Raw genomic sequence first — 16,310 nt, forward strand, 5'->3', positions numbered from 1 at the left:
TTATAGGATTCTTGTAGTGTAGGAGCCTCGAAGAGTTTTCCTTTCAAGAATAAGATAATTAAACCCACCAATTCTATGTTCATGGGATATTTTCAACCCATGATTTCTTCATTGAGCTATTTTGGGCTGGATTTCACCTAAAGCTTTTCCTATGGATTGTGCTATCATGGTGCTTGTCATTAATCCCAGTTCTCAATGTATCCTCTTGGTGTAAGAATTGTTCATATCTTGTTCTCCCAATCAATCCTTGTTTCTGTTAGTGGCTGGTTGTCACTCCATTAGTTTGAAAAGGTGTCCATAAGCCCACTACTATCTTGTTCTTTTCGTTATTGTTTTTCCAACAACTCCGTCCAATTCTTCTTGCAAGGATGCTTGCCAAGTTCATTGGAGTTAGTAGTTGTCATTCTTTTCTTAATTCTCTTCTTCCGTATGAGCTAGTTCATATTCTCTTGTTCCGGAGGCTTTGTGATGTTGCTCTTTGGGTCTAATATGTTGTTCTATCAAGATTGTGGTGTTCCCTTGTTCTATTTAGTTGTTTGTTATGAATCTTGTCTGTTTCTTCCATCTTATCAAAAAATTTGTCCCATTTTCCTACCGAAGTGCTGCCGAAATTTTCTGTGAATTCTTGCTTCATTCTCATATCATTCCTCATCTCTTTGCAACTTTCAAGGATCGTTGGTTTCACTCGTTTGTCAAAGAAGCGACTAAGTTTTTACCTCTTGTTCTTTCTCATCCCCTCCCCCTTTCATTCTTGGATCTCGGGGCGAGATCCTCTTGTAGTGTAGGAGAGTTGTGACAGCCCGATGCCGACGTTCCAGAAGATTCCCCTTTATTCCGTTTTCATCGTGTGTCTATTTTCTTTTGTCGCATCATAATCGCATCATTCGCATCATCTGCATTGCATCGGCATCTCCGTTGTCGCCAGTTTTCGAAACTTGCATCCGTTGTTAGTTGTCGGTTCTCGTCGTTGTTCGTTCTGAGCCCGTTCACACACGCACGCGCCCGCGGCATCGTCAATCCTTGTTTTCAAAAGTGTGCGTAAAACTTTCTCTGATTGGGTTGGAATTTGTCGTGTGGTGTTATTTTAATATAGGTAGGCCGCCTGTCAAGTTTCGTCGCAATCGGAGTCCGTCTGGTACCCGAACGGTCGACCGTAGCGGCACTGTATCCGGTCTACAGTCGGACGTCTGTCGGTGTTTTAAAATACGTTGTCGGGTCACCCGTCTTCCCTCTCATCTTAGCCAACGCCACTCTACACAGCAAACGCTAACCCGCCTCTCCGATCGGAGGGTCGAAAAACCCCCAGAAACCCTCTAACCTAGCCCCTTCCTATAAATAGCTGCCCTCCCTGCCATTTTAGGCAAACCCTAGCGCCTAGGGATCCATGCCCAGCCGCCAGCCCCACCTCTCCACGCTCTCTCCTCCCACCTCCAGCCGTCGGGCCTGCCCGAGCCCGGGTGAGGCCCGTGAAGCCCATCTGGCGAGCTCCTCCTGAGCCAGCCAGCGCCCCGCTCCTCCCGAGCCTTCCGAAGCGCTGCCGAATGGGCCTCGCGTCGCCGCCGCCCACCGACCGCTAGTCGCCGCCGTCGGCAGGCTGCACGAGCCCCCTGTTGCCAACGATGTCCTACCCTGCCATGGATCCGTCGCCGGACGCCGCAGAACGCGTTCCCCGCAGGCGCGCCATCGTCCTCGAGCTCCTCCCGAGCCAGCTGCAAGACCTCATCGCCCTCGTGAGCCCCGCCGTTGGCCGAGTCCCCGTCGTGCCGCGTTGTCTTCCCCGTCGCGTCTCGCGGGATCTGGCCTCGTTCGCTGGAGCCCCCAAGATCTGTCGCCGCCGGTTCCCTGCTCGCGAGAGCTCCGCCGCTCTCGATCTGCAGCAAGAACCAGATCGGGTCCCGTTGACCGTGCCGCTTTGGGCCGTGACCAGCGCCTCCCGTGGCCCAGGTCCCGCACCAGGCCGAGGCCCCGACGTCGGCCAGCTCCACACCGCCTCGGCCCACCAGCAGCAGCTGCCCGAGGCCTCGTCTCCTCCTCTCCAGGCCAGCCCAAGAGGCCCCAAGGTGAGCCTATCCCTCGCCCGTGGCGTGTTTTACTAAGTTGCGCATGCCCAGTTTTGGCCCATAGCATTTTAGGATTTTTCTGGGAATTTAGTATTTTTAGATATATGCTATATTTCAAACGGTCGTAACTTTTTAACCGTAATTCGGATCGCAATGAATTAGATATGATTTTCGTGCAGGTTCTCGTGTAGATTCCGTTTTTGCAACCTGCATATTTGTTTGACACCGTTTAGCGTGTTGTATGCTTAGATTTATGTGTTGTCCCAATAGTATATTGCCCGTGTTTAATTTTCGTGCGTGTCCGGATAGCCCGTATGCCTTAGATTAAATGCCCATGTTTTAGGGACACCTTCGCCACGTATTTTAGAGCGGTCACTGATATTTTTGCGTGTAGGAATTGCCGCTAGTTTATTTTTCCGTGTTTAGGTAATTTTCTCGCATTTACGAGTGGCATTATTTTTGTTGCGCAACCCTACATATTTTATATGTTTTCGGGGTCTGTGCAATTAGTTTTAGCTTTTGAGTAAGTTAGATCGCGTGATATTTTGCCGTGTTGCCCTCTTGTTTTTTTGTAGGATTTATTCCGTGCTACGTGTGACGGAGTTGTCAACTAGGGAGTTGGTCTTGGGTGTTTAGACTAGCCCCTGGTATTTTTGGTTGCAGTAGAAATGCATGTTTAGATGTGGTTTGATTGCTCTCAAGTTGCTAGAAATAGTGTTGATTTGGACGTGCTGAAATATTTCTAAGTCTGGAATCTGTTATATTTTGTTGTTGTCCTGTCTTGCTTGTATCTTGTGATCTGTAGCTCTTTTGAGGTTGGTCCAATGGAGTTAGTTGTAGCCCTTGTGTTTCTCTAGCATGCTGTGAATTTTCATGCCATTTGGAGTCCTGTAGCTATAGGTTTTGCTGCTGTCAATATGCCTTCAGAACGAAAGCTGCACTTTCATGAAGTGTTATTTTCACTCAGTCTGAAATTGTGTGTGAGATGCCATTTTGTGACTTATTTTCCTAGTGATACATGATGCCATGCTAGTTGTTGTTAGTTGTTTATAGTAGTGCTTCTTGCCCTCTTTCGTGTCATGCCTTGCTTGAGTTTTTCGGAGTTGTGTAGCCCGTAGTTGTGGGGCGTAGAAAATGCTATGTGGCTGATTTTGGCAGTTTGTAGTGATTTCTTGTTTTGCTCGTAGTTTTTGAACCGTAGCTCCGTTTTGATCGTGTCCTACATGAAACTTGCTTAGAATCTCGTGTAGTGTCATTTTCTCTTGCTGGTTGTATGTTTTGAAATGCTCGTGACCGTCGTTGCACACATATTGCATTCATGCCATCATATCTTGCGGTGCTTGTATCTTTTGACCCGTAGCTCCGTTGGAGATGTTCTTTATGTGTAGATTGCTTGTCTCGTTGCGTAGAATCACGTGAACCTATTTGTTTTTCTGTTTAACAACTAATTAAATGCATTAGTTCAGATCTGGACAGAATTGTAAATTAACATGTGAGGTCATCTCGGAGGTGCTATATGTTATTTCTGACCTCATTTAAAATGCCTAGATAGGTAGATTAATTGCGCTTCACCTCTTACCATGTTTAATCACATTTAATATTGTCGTGTATCTACTCGGGATAGAACTAAATAATTAACGTGGAGTTTCGTCAATATGCAACTCGTTGCATATTGAACTTCACTTAATGTGTAGTGTTTGATTGTGTGAATTGTCATGTCGTGACTTGCATATATTCAGCTGCTCATGCATCATATGTGTTGTGCACCATGTGGTATATTTGTGTTGATGTTGTTTCCGGTTTGCTCCGTTCCGATAGAGTTCCGCAAGCGTGTGGGAATGTGAGGACCCGTTCGACTACGTTGGTTTGCCGACTCCACCGAGTTGTTCTTCTTCCAAGCGGGATCTCGGGCAAGATGACCATTTCCCCAGATACCATTACTATCATTTCCATGCTAGTTATTTCGATGCTATCGATTATGTCTCGTTGCCTACCACATGTTAAATATCAGCCTCTCAACAATGCCATTATAACCTTCAACCTGTTCAACCTAGCAAACCACTGATTGGCTATGTTCATGCTTGCTTAACGCTGTTGATAGCGTTGCTAGTTGCAGGTGCAGTTGCTTCCATGTGAAAACATGGGTTCCTTGTTATATCACCATATTTAAATGCTATTTAATTTAATGCACCTATATACTTGGTAAAAGGTGGAAGGCTCGGCCTTTCTAGCCTGGTATTTTGTTCCACCTTTGCCCCCTTAGTTTCTGGCTACCGGTGTTATGTTCCATAAATGAGCGCTCCTAACACAATCGGGGTTGTTATGGGGACCCCCTTGGTAATTCGTTTTAGATTAAAGCTGGCTGGCAAGGCCCAACTTTGGTACTACATTTGCCTAATAACCTAATAATAATGCATAGGGACCCACCGGCACCCGAGGAAATTTAATCAACCCCCGGGCCAGTGCTCCTCATGAGTGTTGGCCCCACCTGAGCGATGTCCGGCGCCCCTCTTGTCACCCGGAGGTTTGGCGACCTCGACGTTTAGCTCATCCGTCGTGTCCTGAGAACGAGGTACGCGACTCCTATCGGGATCGTCGACACGTCGGGCGGCCCTGCTGGATTAGTTTTACCTTTGACGAGATATCTTGTGCATCGGGATTCCGGTGGTGCTTTGGGTAATCTCAGAGTTGAGGTTTTCCACTAGGGAATCCGACGAGATCGCGAGCTTCGTGATTGAGGATTTCTATGCGGCTTGTTGTAATTTGTGATGGACTAGTTGGAGCACCCCTGCAGGGTTAAATCTTTTCGGAAAGCCGTGCCCGTGGTTATGTGGCAATGTGGAAACTTTGTTTAACACTGGTTCTAGATAACTTGAAGTTAACTTAACTAAAACATGCCAACTGTGGGCGTAACCGTGACTGTCTCTTTCGTGAGTTCTTTCTCCGATCGAGGACACGGTGGGGTTATGTCTGGCGTAGGTAGGTGTTCAGGATCATTCATTTGATCATCAGTAGTCACGTCCGTTATGCGTAGATCTTCCCCCTCTTATTTCTTGTACTCGTAAGTTTAGCCACCGAATATATGCTTAGCCGCTGCTGCAACCTCACCACTTAACCATGCCTCACCCATTAAGCTTTGCTAGTCTTGATACCTTTGGAAATGAGATTGCTGAGTCCCCTGTGGCTCACAGATTACTACAACACCAGTTGCAGGTACAGGTAAAGGTTATTTGACGCGAGCGCGTTGATTGTTCATTTGGAGTTGCTTCTTCTTCTTCTTCATCGATCTAGGATGGGTTGCAGGCCGGCAGCCTGGGATAGCAAGGATGGACGTCGTTCTTATTTTCTCGTTTATTTCCGTCCGTAGTCGGACCCTGCTCTTACTCTTGATGAATATGTAATGTACTGATGTGACTCTGATGTAGCTTGTGGCGAGTGTAAGCCAATTCTATATATATATCTCTTCTTTTCGGTACATGTACTTGTAACGATATCCATTCTTGCGACACAACGAGATGCGCTTCTATCCCTGACGAGGCCTTCGTGCCAAATTGAGGATAGGGTCGCATCCCCGAAGAGGAGAGGATGATGCAACACAGTAGAGTAAGTATTTCCCTCAGTTAAGAAACCAAGGTTATCAATCCAGTAGGAGAACCAAGCAACACCAACATCTGCACACACAACGCAAACTTTCACACCCAACACAGATGAGAGGTTGTCAATCTCTCGGCGGTTAAGAAACGAGATTAAATGATATATGATAGATTGATAAATAAATAAAAGACCAAAAATTCAGCAAGTATTTTTGGTATTTTTGTATAAGTAAACGAGATTGATCTTATAATAAAAGTAGACCCGGGGGCCGTAGGATTCACTAGTGGCATCTCTCTCAAGAAAATAGCATGCAATGGGCAAATAAACTACTGTTGGGCAGTTGATAGAAAAGCAAATAATTATGACGCCATCCAAGGCAATGATCATGATATAGGCATCACATCCAAATCAAGTAGACCGACTCCTGCCTGCATCTACTACTATTACATCACACATCGACCGCTATCCAGCATGCATCTAGTGTATTAAGTTCATAAGAACGAAGTAATGCATTAAGACATGATGTAGTCAAGACAAAAGCATATAAGAATTCATCCCAACTTGTTACCCTTAGTGGCAACAACACATGCGTATCAACTCCCCTTCTATCACTAGGACTGAACACCGCAAGATCGAACCCATTATCGAGCACCTCTTCCCATTGCAAAAATATCTAATCTAGTTGGCCAAACCAAACCAAAACTTCGGAGAAGAAATACAAGACTATACTAAGTCATGCGTAAAAGATATCAACAAAGAACTCAAATAAAACAAGGATAGATCTGATAATAAACTCACAATTCATCGGATCTCAACAAACACAACGCACAAAGTCATTACATCGAATGGATCTCCATGAAGATCATCGAATGGATCTCCATGAAGATCATCGAGATACAAAGAGAGAGAGAGAGAGATCCATCTAGCTACTACCTACGGACCCGTAGGTCTGTGTTGAACTATTCACGCATCATTGGAGAGGCGGCAAGGTTGATGTAGAGCCCCTCCATGATGAGTTCCCCCTCCGGCGGAGTACCGAAAAAGGCCTCCAGATGGAATCTGGCGAGAACAGAGGCTTGCGGCAGTGGAAAAAGTATTTCGTGGACTCCCTTGAGGGCTTTGGAATATTGCATAATTTATTGCATAATTTATAATGGAGCGTGGAGGGGCCCATACAACATTAGGGCGCCCCCCTGTGCCGCACCCTAGTGTTGTGTGGGGCCCTCCGGCAAGATCTTCCATGGCCTCCGAGTTCCAGGTCATCCTTATCTTCAATAAAAAATCCTAAAAAAGTTTCGGGACGATTTGGTCTTATCTGATATTGGTTTCCCGCGAAACAAAAACAAGGCAGAAAACATGAACTAGCACTAAGTTAATAGGTTAGTCCCCAAAAATGATATAAAAAGGTATAAAATGATAATAAAAACATCCAAGAATAATAATATCATAACATGGAACAAGCAAAAACAATAGATACGTTGGAGACGTATGAGTGATCCATTGCCATGCAAAGGATTTTCCGAATCTTGGTTGTGGTGACGGTTGTCACGTTGATGATGTCGAGCTCGGGGTGGACTTGCACCATAAGAGTACTCGTTGGAGTGGCGACTTGAGTGGCATCATCGCGATGAAGTAGAGGTTGACGACACGCGATTCACCATCAATGCACAAATCTTGTTCATTTGGCTTGATAGCTTGTCGCCGAGGTAGTCCCTCATGCGCACCTCAGATTCACGCAAGTCGGTGGCGAATTGCTCGATTTGATCATTCAGAGCATCTTGTGCTTGGTGCATTCCTCTTTGGGCACCGAAGAAGTGTAGTTTGGTGACGTAGTTGTTCTCGTCGTTGTCTTGCTCCTCGAAGGCCGGGTTCGATTTAGTAGTCCTATCAATAGCACTCAAGTAGATATAAGTGGAAGAATGAGAAGACAATACCAATTACCGTTCCAATTGTTGAAAATGGATCAAGGTCACTCATTGTGCAAGTATGGAAATAGTGGAATTGGTACCGGAAATCATCCTTCTCACACCTACACAAATAAAGCTTATGGAATAGCTTGTTTAGGATGGTGGCACAAAACTCAACCAATCTGAAGACAAGATTCAATAATGTTGAAAGAAATTCACAAATTCGGAAGTAAGACAAGCTAGATTAATGTCAACAAGTATACACGGAAACACACACACAGATAGAAAAGTGGGGTCATGCAACCAAAGAATGAGCACAAAATGTGGTTTCCACGGAAACGCTCGTGTTGCACGACACTAGAGAGATGCTAGCAAGACTGCTTAAAAGGGCATGATACGAACTTGTGCACAACCTATAAGAAACAAAATGTGTCGTCCTCCTATTCCCGACTTTTGCTACATGTATGAGGCACAATGTCTCTCGCTCAAGTGAATCAAGATGATCAAGTATGATATGATATGCAATTGTGCGATGCTATTTTTTCACTTGCTTAAAAGCTTTGTTTTTCTTTATTTTGTCGATGATATTTTGTATGGTCACTATGCGGGACGTGCACACCAAGATAGCAATTATGTATGCGGGTACTATTGAACGCAAAAGGTACTAGTATGACACCACAATATGATACTTATGATGGCTGCATGCAATTGAAGCTATGCGGTGTATGCATCACAAATGTGCACAAGTAGCGTGGCCCACAATACTCAATGGCTTGTATTGATAATGCAAATAGGCTCGGGTGACAATGCAATGGCAAGGATGTATGTCAAGATTGTCGTCGCGGTTACCGCCCTTGCTTATGGTGAGGTGTCAATGAAGTGTTGGTTGGTGACGATCCGGTGCGATGATGAGCGGCGATGTTAGTGTAGAACCACTCCTAATTAGCCGAAACACCTTAGGAAGTGGCGAGGCTCGCGACTCAAAATCTCAAATGCAAATGGGTTGCGAAAGAAATGTCGGTGGTTGCGGAAGCGAAAATGTTCTGCTTAGGCCGGAAGGTCCGAGATGGTCGGAGGTTTTGGGTGTTGGAAGGTATGGGGCGGCCGGACGATCCAGAGGCCGGAAGTTCTGGGTGAAGCCGAAAGTTCCGGTGGTTGGGAAACTGGGGATGAACCCTAATTTCCAGATCTGAGATTTGGGCGGCAAAGCCAGCAGAACAACCCGAATCCTCTAGTGGAAAAGAAAAATTGGTGAAAGTTGGCTCGATGGAAAGCTAGATCCACTTGTCCACAACGAAGTCCACGAATCCAAATCAACAAAATCTCTTCAAATCCAACGAATCCAAGAAATTTTGGTATGGCTATTTTTGTGTGGAATTTTTGAAATTAGGTCAAATCAAACAAAAATTGGCTAGGAAGTGGGGGATGAGACTCCAAGGTGTGAATCAACCCGGCGCATGATACCAATATGATACGGGGCAGACCCGTGGGTGTCGATCTTTTCACACTTGGAGGGGAAAAAGGGAGAAAACCAAGAGAAACACATGAACTCAAGAAAGATCTCCAATCACACATCCACTATATCCACTCAAACACAAGAGATTCATAGATCCAAATATAACAAAGGGACACACGTAACCGATAGTATTCCCTATGAGAGGGGCCTTGTATCCACAAGGGGATTTTCCCTACAGGAGGGGCCTTGGCATCACTACAGATCTTCACACATGGAGGACATCTCCATGGGAGGAGGATAGTAGACGGAGGTAAGCTCAACAACATTAGCTAACCCTAAAATGAAGGTAGGAGGAGAGTATTTATAGTCTAGGTTAGAAATAGAGGCCGAAGGGGTACATGGGCACTCGGGCCTGAGTGACTGCGCGCATGCAGGCCGAAAGTTCCGGGCGCCGGAAGTTTCGGGCTTTTGCCGAGTGTTGACACAGTTTGTGGCACGGGGGATGAGCAGGGGCCGGAAGTTCCGGGAAGGCTGGACGTTCCGGGCTCCGGAAGCTTCGGGCTGGTTCCAGGCTTTCTAGGATGTTGTCAAAGTCCGCGGTTGCCAACAGCACAGGGGACGGAAGTTCCGGGCAGGCCGGAAGTTCTGGGGCCTGGGATCTGACTTGCCCTTCCTTTGGTCCTCTCACTCGTTCGTCTTCGAGTCCATTCCCATAGTGTCTTGGCCATCACTCCTCGTATCTTGGAGACGATGCTCCTAATACCTGAGCATGCACAGAATGTCCACTTGAGGTAGCATCCAAGTTCCAATTGTATCAAAGGAATAGTCAATAAGGAGAGATGTCACCTCGGTCTCAATGGCACGTGTACGGACTCTTTTCATGGGACCACTTGGAGCTTGAGGTGTTGGTGATGTATCCATGGGGATGATCGTGGGATACTCTGTATCACTCTACATCAACCTTGCCGCTCACATGGTGATGTTTGAGTAGTCTACCAGAGACCAACGGGCCCGTAGTGAGAACCTAGATCTCTCTCTCTCTCTATCTACCTACCTACCTACCTATCTATCTATCCACCTACCTATCTCTCTCTCTCCCTCTCTCTCTCCGTGTGTGTTAATCAATGCAAAGATCACCGCGATTCCTGTGGTAATCTATCTTATATAATCCTCGTTGTGTTGTGTTTGCTGAGATTCGATGAATTGTGGGTTTATGTTTAGATTATTCATGTAAAGTACTTGAGTCATATCGGAATTCTTATGTGCATGATTATGACAGGTTCATATTTCTCTTTGATATATTGGTTTTGTTTGACCAACTAGATTGATCAATCTTCAACGGAAGTGATGTGTTGTAATGGGTTCAATTTTGTGGTGTTCAATACCATTGACACAAAGGGACATGACATGTATGATATTGCGGCCATTAAGGATAAAATGATGTGGTTTATTCATATTAGTTGAGTTTACTTTGTCTACGTCATGTCACTTTGCCCCAAGCATTACTCTACTTTTACTTAATAATTTAGATGCATGCTCGATAGCGGTCGATGAGTGGAGTAATAGTAGTAGATGCAGGCAAGAGTCGGTCTACTTGCTTATGGATGTGATACCTATATGTGTGATCATTATTGTGAATAAATATTACATAACTATGCACTTTTCTATCAATTATCCAACAGTAATTTGTTTATCCACCGTATGCTTTCTTCGAGAGAGAAGCCTCTAGCGAAAACTATGGCTCCCGGATCTTCACAAATCATATTACAAAACACTAAAAATATTGATGCTTTTTTACTACTATTATTTTATTTTATATTTATACTATCTATCTATCACTACTTATCACTTGCAATTAATGAGTTCAAGGGCTTTGGATGCAAGTGTTTGCTATTTTGCTGTGAAGGTGGTGAAGAAGGGCATTTGCGTGGTCCTCCTATTGGTTCGATAACCTTGGTTCTCACTGAGGCCTCGTTTGGTTAAGGGAGATTGGGGAGGTTTTGAGAGGGAGGGATTTCAGGGGATTGGGTGAATCCCTTTGTTCCACCCAATCCTCTCAAATCCCCGGGGTTTTGCTTCCACTAGTCCCCCGAGGAGGGTTTTGAAACACATGGATAGGAAGGGATTGAAGGGGAACGGAGGGGATTGGGCTAAGCAAACCCCACCTACCAAATGGGCGCCCGAGGATCTGTGGGGTTTCTGGCCCTCCCGGGGATTTTCCTCTCAAAACCTCCCCAATCCCCCTTAACCAAACGAGCCTGAAGGAAATACTTATCTCTATCGTGATACATTTTCTCTCCTCCTCGAGAAAAACCCAACGCAGTTTACAAGTAGCAACGTGAAAAGGATGAGATTGGAGTACTCAAGAGAGAGGGATGTAGAGAGTTTTAATAATGCTAGCTCGCCACGACTCATTTAATTTTTTTCTTTTTCTTTTTATTTTTGTACAACATATATGTCCAAAACAACCGAATAGGTAGGATGTAGGCTCAAAACAGCCCAATAATTAGCTAAATAATACACGGGCCATTGAGCCAAACATGTTGTCGGGCCAGCCAGTTTATTATTGGGGCCTTGCCTGGGCCTGGGGAACGGCAGGTGGGCTGTCACAAACTACAAGGTAGAAGCCCACGATTTTTTTTTACTTTCATCGGTTTGTTGTTCTTCCTCTCTCTCTCTCTATCTCTCTCTCCTTCGTGGTGTCGTCGCCTCTCATCCAAGCTTTAGCGAGGGAAGAGATTCAGGCCGTGATGATGGGGAAAGGAGGCGAGGCCGCGGCGTCGGCGCAGCACAAGGAGGAGAATGAGGAAGAGGGCGACATGGTTGGCGTGGTGAAGCTGATTAGCGCCGAGGGTTTCGAGTTCGTCATCGACAAGAAGGCAGCCATGGTCTCCAACACCCTTAGGAACATGCTCACCTCACCTGGTATCCTTCCTACCCTCTGTTCCATCCGTCCATCGATCGATTGGTATTACTAACTAATCGAATTGAAATCGATGCGCGTTAAGGTGGCTTCGCGGAGACGCGCGAGGGCGAGGTGAGGTTCCCGGAGATCAGCACCGCGATCCTAGAGAAGATCTGCCAGTACTTCTACTGGTCGCTCCACTACGCCAGGTAAATCCCTTCCTCAAAAAAAAAAAAAAAAAGAAGAGAGATTCGCCTTTTGCCCTCTGTACGTCCAGATTATCAAATAGCTTAATTTTTGTTTCGGGGATAAATTTGCTTAACTGCTCACCCTAGGTAGTGCCGATACATCAGCCCCAATTCGATAACTCTGTATGTGCAAGCAAGGCCGTGAAACAATCAGACTAGGTGCCTGTGGTTTGCTTGTTGGTCCTCCTGAGTCCCAACCATCGTCCTGTTCTATTTATCTGTTTATCAATTGCTCGAACTAAGTCCCAACAATCATACGGCCTGCCTGGCTCCCATTCAATGTATGTTGCAGGTTTCTTTTGTTTATCTTGTTAAAATGTTTCGTGTGTAAATATTCTCAACTCCAGAATAAGTGTGATGACCTAGAAGCATATTTGTGTCTGAACAAGGTTACCTATTGTTTGCTTAAATGAACCGAATTAAATGCTTAGGGTGTCTCCAATGGCAAACATCAAAGGGACTGCCCCATTTTACCAGGTAATCCAACGGCATCCCTCAATTGTCCGCCCCTTTGTCCAATGGAGAGAGGACATAGAAGGGGAAAAGAGGAAAAGGTGGGTTTGTGGTGAGGTCGGAGTGGTCCTATGCGGAGTTGGCGGTGCCCGTGGACATGTCGGGACTCCCCTACTTCGCCCCTCAGTTTGGGGCTGGAATTGGGATTGCAGACGTCCAGACATGTCCGGGCAGAAGTAGGGGATTACGTTCATGGGATTTTTTTTGCCTCGACAGTCCGGTTCGACATATGGGGAGGAGTAGGGGTCTGCATTGGAGATGCCCTTAGTTTTTTTATAAAAGAGGAAATAATAACTTTCTATGACTTCTTTTCAGAAATTTGAGAAAAATTCTCTATATGTTTTGTTTACAGTATTTAGGAGCAGAACCAATTGAACGGTTCCCATGTATTCCTTCTCTTCTTTTATGGTTCATCAAACTTGTTCTGTGGTTAAAACTTATGAAGCATGTTAATCTTATATTCCAGCATCCAAGTCAATTATTTCTTTCTTACAAATTGGCACGCTAGGTGTTTTGTGGAATACATCGCACAACTTTCAAATAACAGATTTCAGAATGTTTACCATCTAGGCATTTACCTTAGAGCATCTCTAGCAGATCCCACAACCGGGCGGCCTGCAATTTTTTTTACGGTGCCATGAGCGCTCCGGCGGAACATATCCCATGAACGCGTCCCGCAAATGTCTAGCGGGACGCGTTTACGGGATCCGTTCCGCATCGGAGGGCTCGCGGTCCCGAATCATAGGCCAAATATTGACAAGTTCATCATCACTAGTGCATATCTAGTTCATCTTCATATATATACATCACTAGTTTATACCTCCCGGCTGTTTCATCGAACACATTGTAGGCGTGGCCGGCGGCTTCGCCGTGAATGTGGATGCCGTTGTCGGCATATGGCGTAGGACGAGCCCGTCCCCTTGTCGCGATCGCCTTCTTCCTTGGTGCCTTCGCCCGCGCACCGGCCGGGCCGGTGGAGGGGTTCTTCTTCCTCCCGCCCGCGCCCTTGGCGGCGGTGGCGGTGGAGGCTGCGGCGGCGCATGGTATGGGGCACCCTGGGGCGGGGGTACTCCATCTGGCTGAATTCTGGCGCCGCGAGGCCGGACGGCGAGGTCGGATGCGGGTTTGGAGGCGGTGGCGGCGCGGGAGGCAGGCGGGAACTGAAGCCGGTGGAAATGAGTTCGCGCTAATGGAAAGGGGCCCCGGCAAAATCGGGTGAAGTCCCGTAGATATGGAGGAAATGGGCTCGTGGATTCGGGATCCCACAAAAAAACCGGGACAGCTGGATTTGGGGGATCTATTCGGGACGGATATACGGGCTTCATCCCGCAAATCGGCTGTTATTATATCGGATGGCCCAGTTTGCGGGGTCTTCTAGAGATGCTCTTAGACCGTATTATATATCATGCACATGAGTTGTCCATATATTATGGACTTCCTTTTCTGTTTCATTGCTTGTGCTGTTATTTATCTTTCCTGTTTTATTAGTGGGTTACTGGTCATGCATATATCTGAGGATTTTTTATGTTATTTTCACTGTAAGCTAAAATTTGACTTTTTGGATCATTTTGTCATTTGTGGTGGCAAAGCAAGAATTTAACTGTGTGTAATATGATGTTTTCTAACTCTTAAGCCTTCCTAATTGCTTACTGCTTTTGTGAACAACTTCTCCATTCGTGTGTCCATTTGAGTAAGAATCATTTTTTGCTCTGGAACAAGGTCACATGCTCTGTCTCATTTGTGTGAAGTCACCTCTTATACACTGGTACAACAATGACGACAAGCCAACAACACATGCAGATTTTGCATCAAGCTACAAATACCATATGGTTCCTACCACCTAGCTACTCTATGTTGTACCAATTTGAGTGTGAAACATTAAAACCTGAAAATCTTGTTTAAATAATAGTTGTTCATGAAATGATATAACTCAATAACTGTGCAATATAACCTTAAATGTTTTCTACCTTAGGTCTTGGTAGGTCCTCTTAATTTTTAATCCACAATTTGTCAGGGTAACTTCAGTCGAGTCCTAAGTCTTTTGTCCGATTATAAGGCACTTAGGTTTTATTTTACTCTTGCTGTCCAGGCTAACTGTTACTTGAGTTAGAGTCAGTGAAAAAAGGTGTGCTTAGGCGCTAGGCGACAATAGAATGCCTACCTTTTTTTTGACATCAGAATGCCTAGCGCTTAATAATGCTAGGCATGTGCTTAGGCAAGATATGCTGGCAAAACACACAATTAACGCCTAGCCCTTTTTTTCTCCTTGGTTAGAGTAGAACGCATGGTCCTTGTACCTGGTTCAAATGGGATTTTGATGAAAATTGCATGTTGTCATTTTTTGAGCAGAGTACAATCGAAGTCGCTCACATACACGAGCATACACTCACCCCTATGAACGCACGCACGCACACCCTACCCCTATGAGCATCTTCGAGAGACTAAGCCGGCACATCATCTTGAGATTGACGAAGTCGCCACTGACGCTTTCGTTGTCGACGGGAATGTCTCCTCCCACTGAAAGCACATCGCCGGAAGACCTGGAATAAATCCAGGAAAATGCAAGCACCAACGTCAAGTCTGGGACTTGAACTCTGGTGGGCAGCGGATACCACAATCCTCCTAACCATCCAACCACGGGTTGGTTGCTGCATGTTGTCATTTCGTGTGTAGAGGAGATGAGATTTTTTCGTCAGTACAAGAGAATTTGGTGTGTTTTCACATATATTGCAGATTCCACCCTTACTTTGGGTAGTGAAAATACGCCTTGCATAAGAAACAGAAGCAGTGTACTGATAGGCTTTGTATTAAGTGGTGTGTTTAGTTGGACTAGCAGTGAATGCGATGTTTGCATATCGCATCCGTTGCGTTTGTTTGACGACTCTGTTGTTTTGTTTGTAGTGGGAAAGAGACGGCGGAGTTCCCGATCGAGCCAGAAATAACCCTGGAGCTGATGATGGCCGCAAACTACCTCGACACTTAGCCTGGAAAACTTCATGGTTGACATGATGAATCCATCGTCCATTTGGGTTCACTTAGTAGAAAACGTGATGTTCCACCATTGTGCTTGCCTTGTCTTGTAATAATAGTAAACTACTCCCTCGGTTCCTAAATATAAGTCTTTTAAAAGATTTCACTAGGGGTCTACATATGAAGCAAAATGAATGAATATACATTTTAAAGTATGTCTATATACATCCGTATATAGTCCATTAGTGAAACCTTTAAAAAGACTTGCAGGAACGGAGGGAGTAGTAAGGTTGCTTGCGAATTGCGATGGATGTATTGCACAGTTATCAGCAGGAATCTGTCGTTACTGGACCTAACAGCTTGGCCGGGATCAGATCTTGTTGATATATCAACCAAAACTCAGAAGTGAAGCGCGACCAGATCTTATCAGCTGTATCATCTGCTGTATTGGACTGTGATCAGCTGGGCACATGTCGCTTGTTTTCTATACATCACACACACAAAGATTCCACGCAAGTGATGCAACCGGATTCCATCGACCATTAGCCAGCGCAGGACGTTGTGACCTGGGCCGGCTGCTACGACTCTCATCCAACGTTATTAATACTTGTTGCGTTTCATAGTAGTTCTTGCTGTCATGGGTATGATAGTGATCTG

At 45.5% G+C, this 16,310-nt stretch overlaps 1 protein-coding gene across 1 annotated transcript; it reads left to right on the forward strand.

The window, feature by feature from the left end:
* Positions 1-11,660: 11,660 nt before the first annotated feature.
* Positions 11,661-16,009, forward strand: LOC123448237 (elongin-C). Its single transcript, XM_045125067.1, has 3 exons — positions 11,661-11,942; positions 12,026-12,131; positions 15,585-16,009. Exons 1-3 carry the CDS (start codon positions 11,768-11,770, stop codon positions 15,664-15,666), a joined length of 363 nt encoding a protein of 120 aa, XP_044981002.1. The 5' UTR covers positions 11,661-11,767; the 3' UTR covers positions 15,667-16,009.
* The last annotated feature ends 301 nt before the right edge of the window (positions 16,010-16,310 follow it).

Source organism: Hordeum vulgare, chromosome 4H (assembly GCF_904849725.1).
Source record: "Hordeum vulgare subsp. vulgare chromosome 4H, MorexV3_pseudomolecules_assembly, whole genome shotgun sequence".
NCBI lineage: Eukaryota > Viridiplantae > Streptophyta > Magnoliopsida > Poales > Poaceae > Hordeum > Hordeum vulgare.

Bases quoted from the DNA above. Each gene is read 5' to 3' on its own strand.
- LOC123448237 (XM_045125067.1), top strand. From the start codon at position 11,768: ATGATGGGGAAAGGAGGCGAGGCCGCGGCGTCGGCGCAGCACAAGGAG. The intron at 11,943-12,025 runs GTATCCTTCCTA...ATGCGCGTTAAG, and splicing joins GAACATGCTCACCTCACCTG to GTGGCTTCGCGGAGACGCGC. The intron at 12,132-15,584 runs GTAAATCCCTTC...TTTTGTTTGTAG, and splicing joins TGGTCGCTCCACTACGCCAG to TGGGAAAGAGACGGCGGAGT.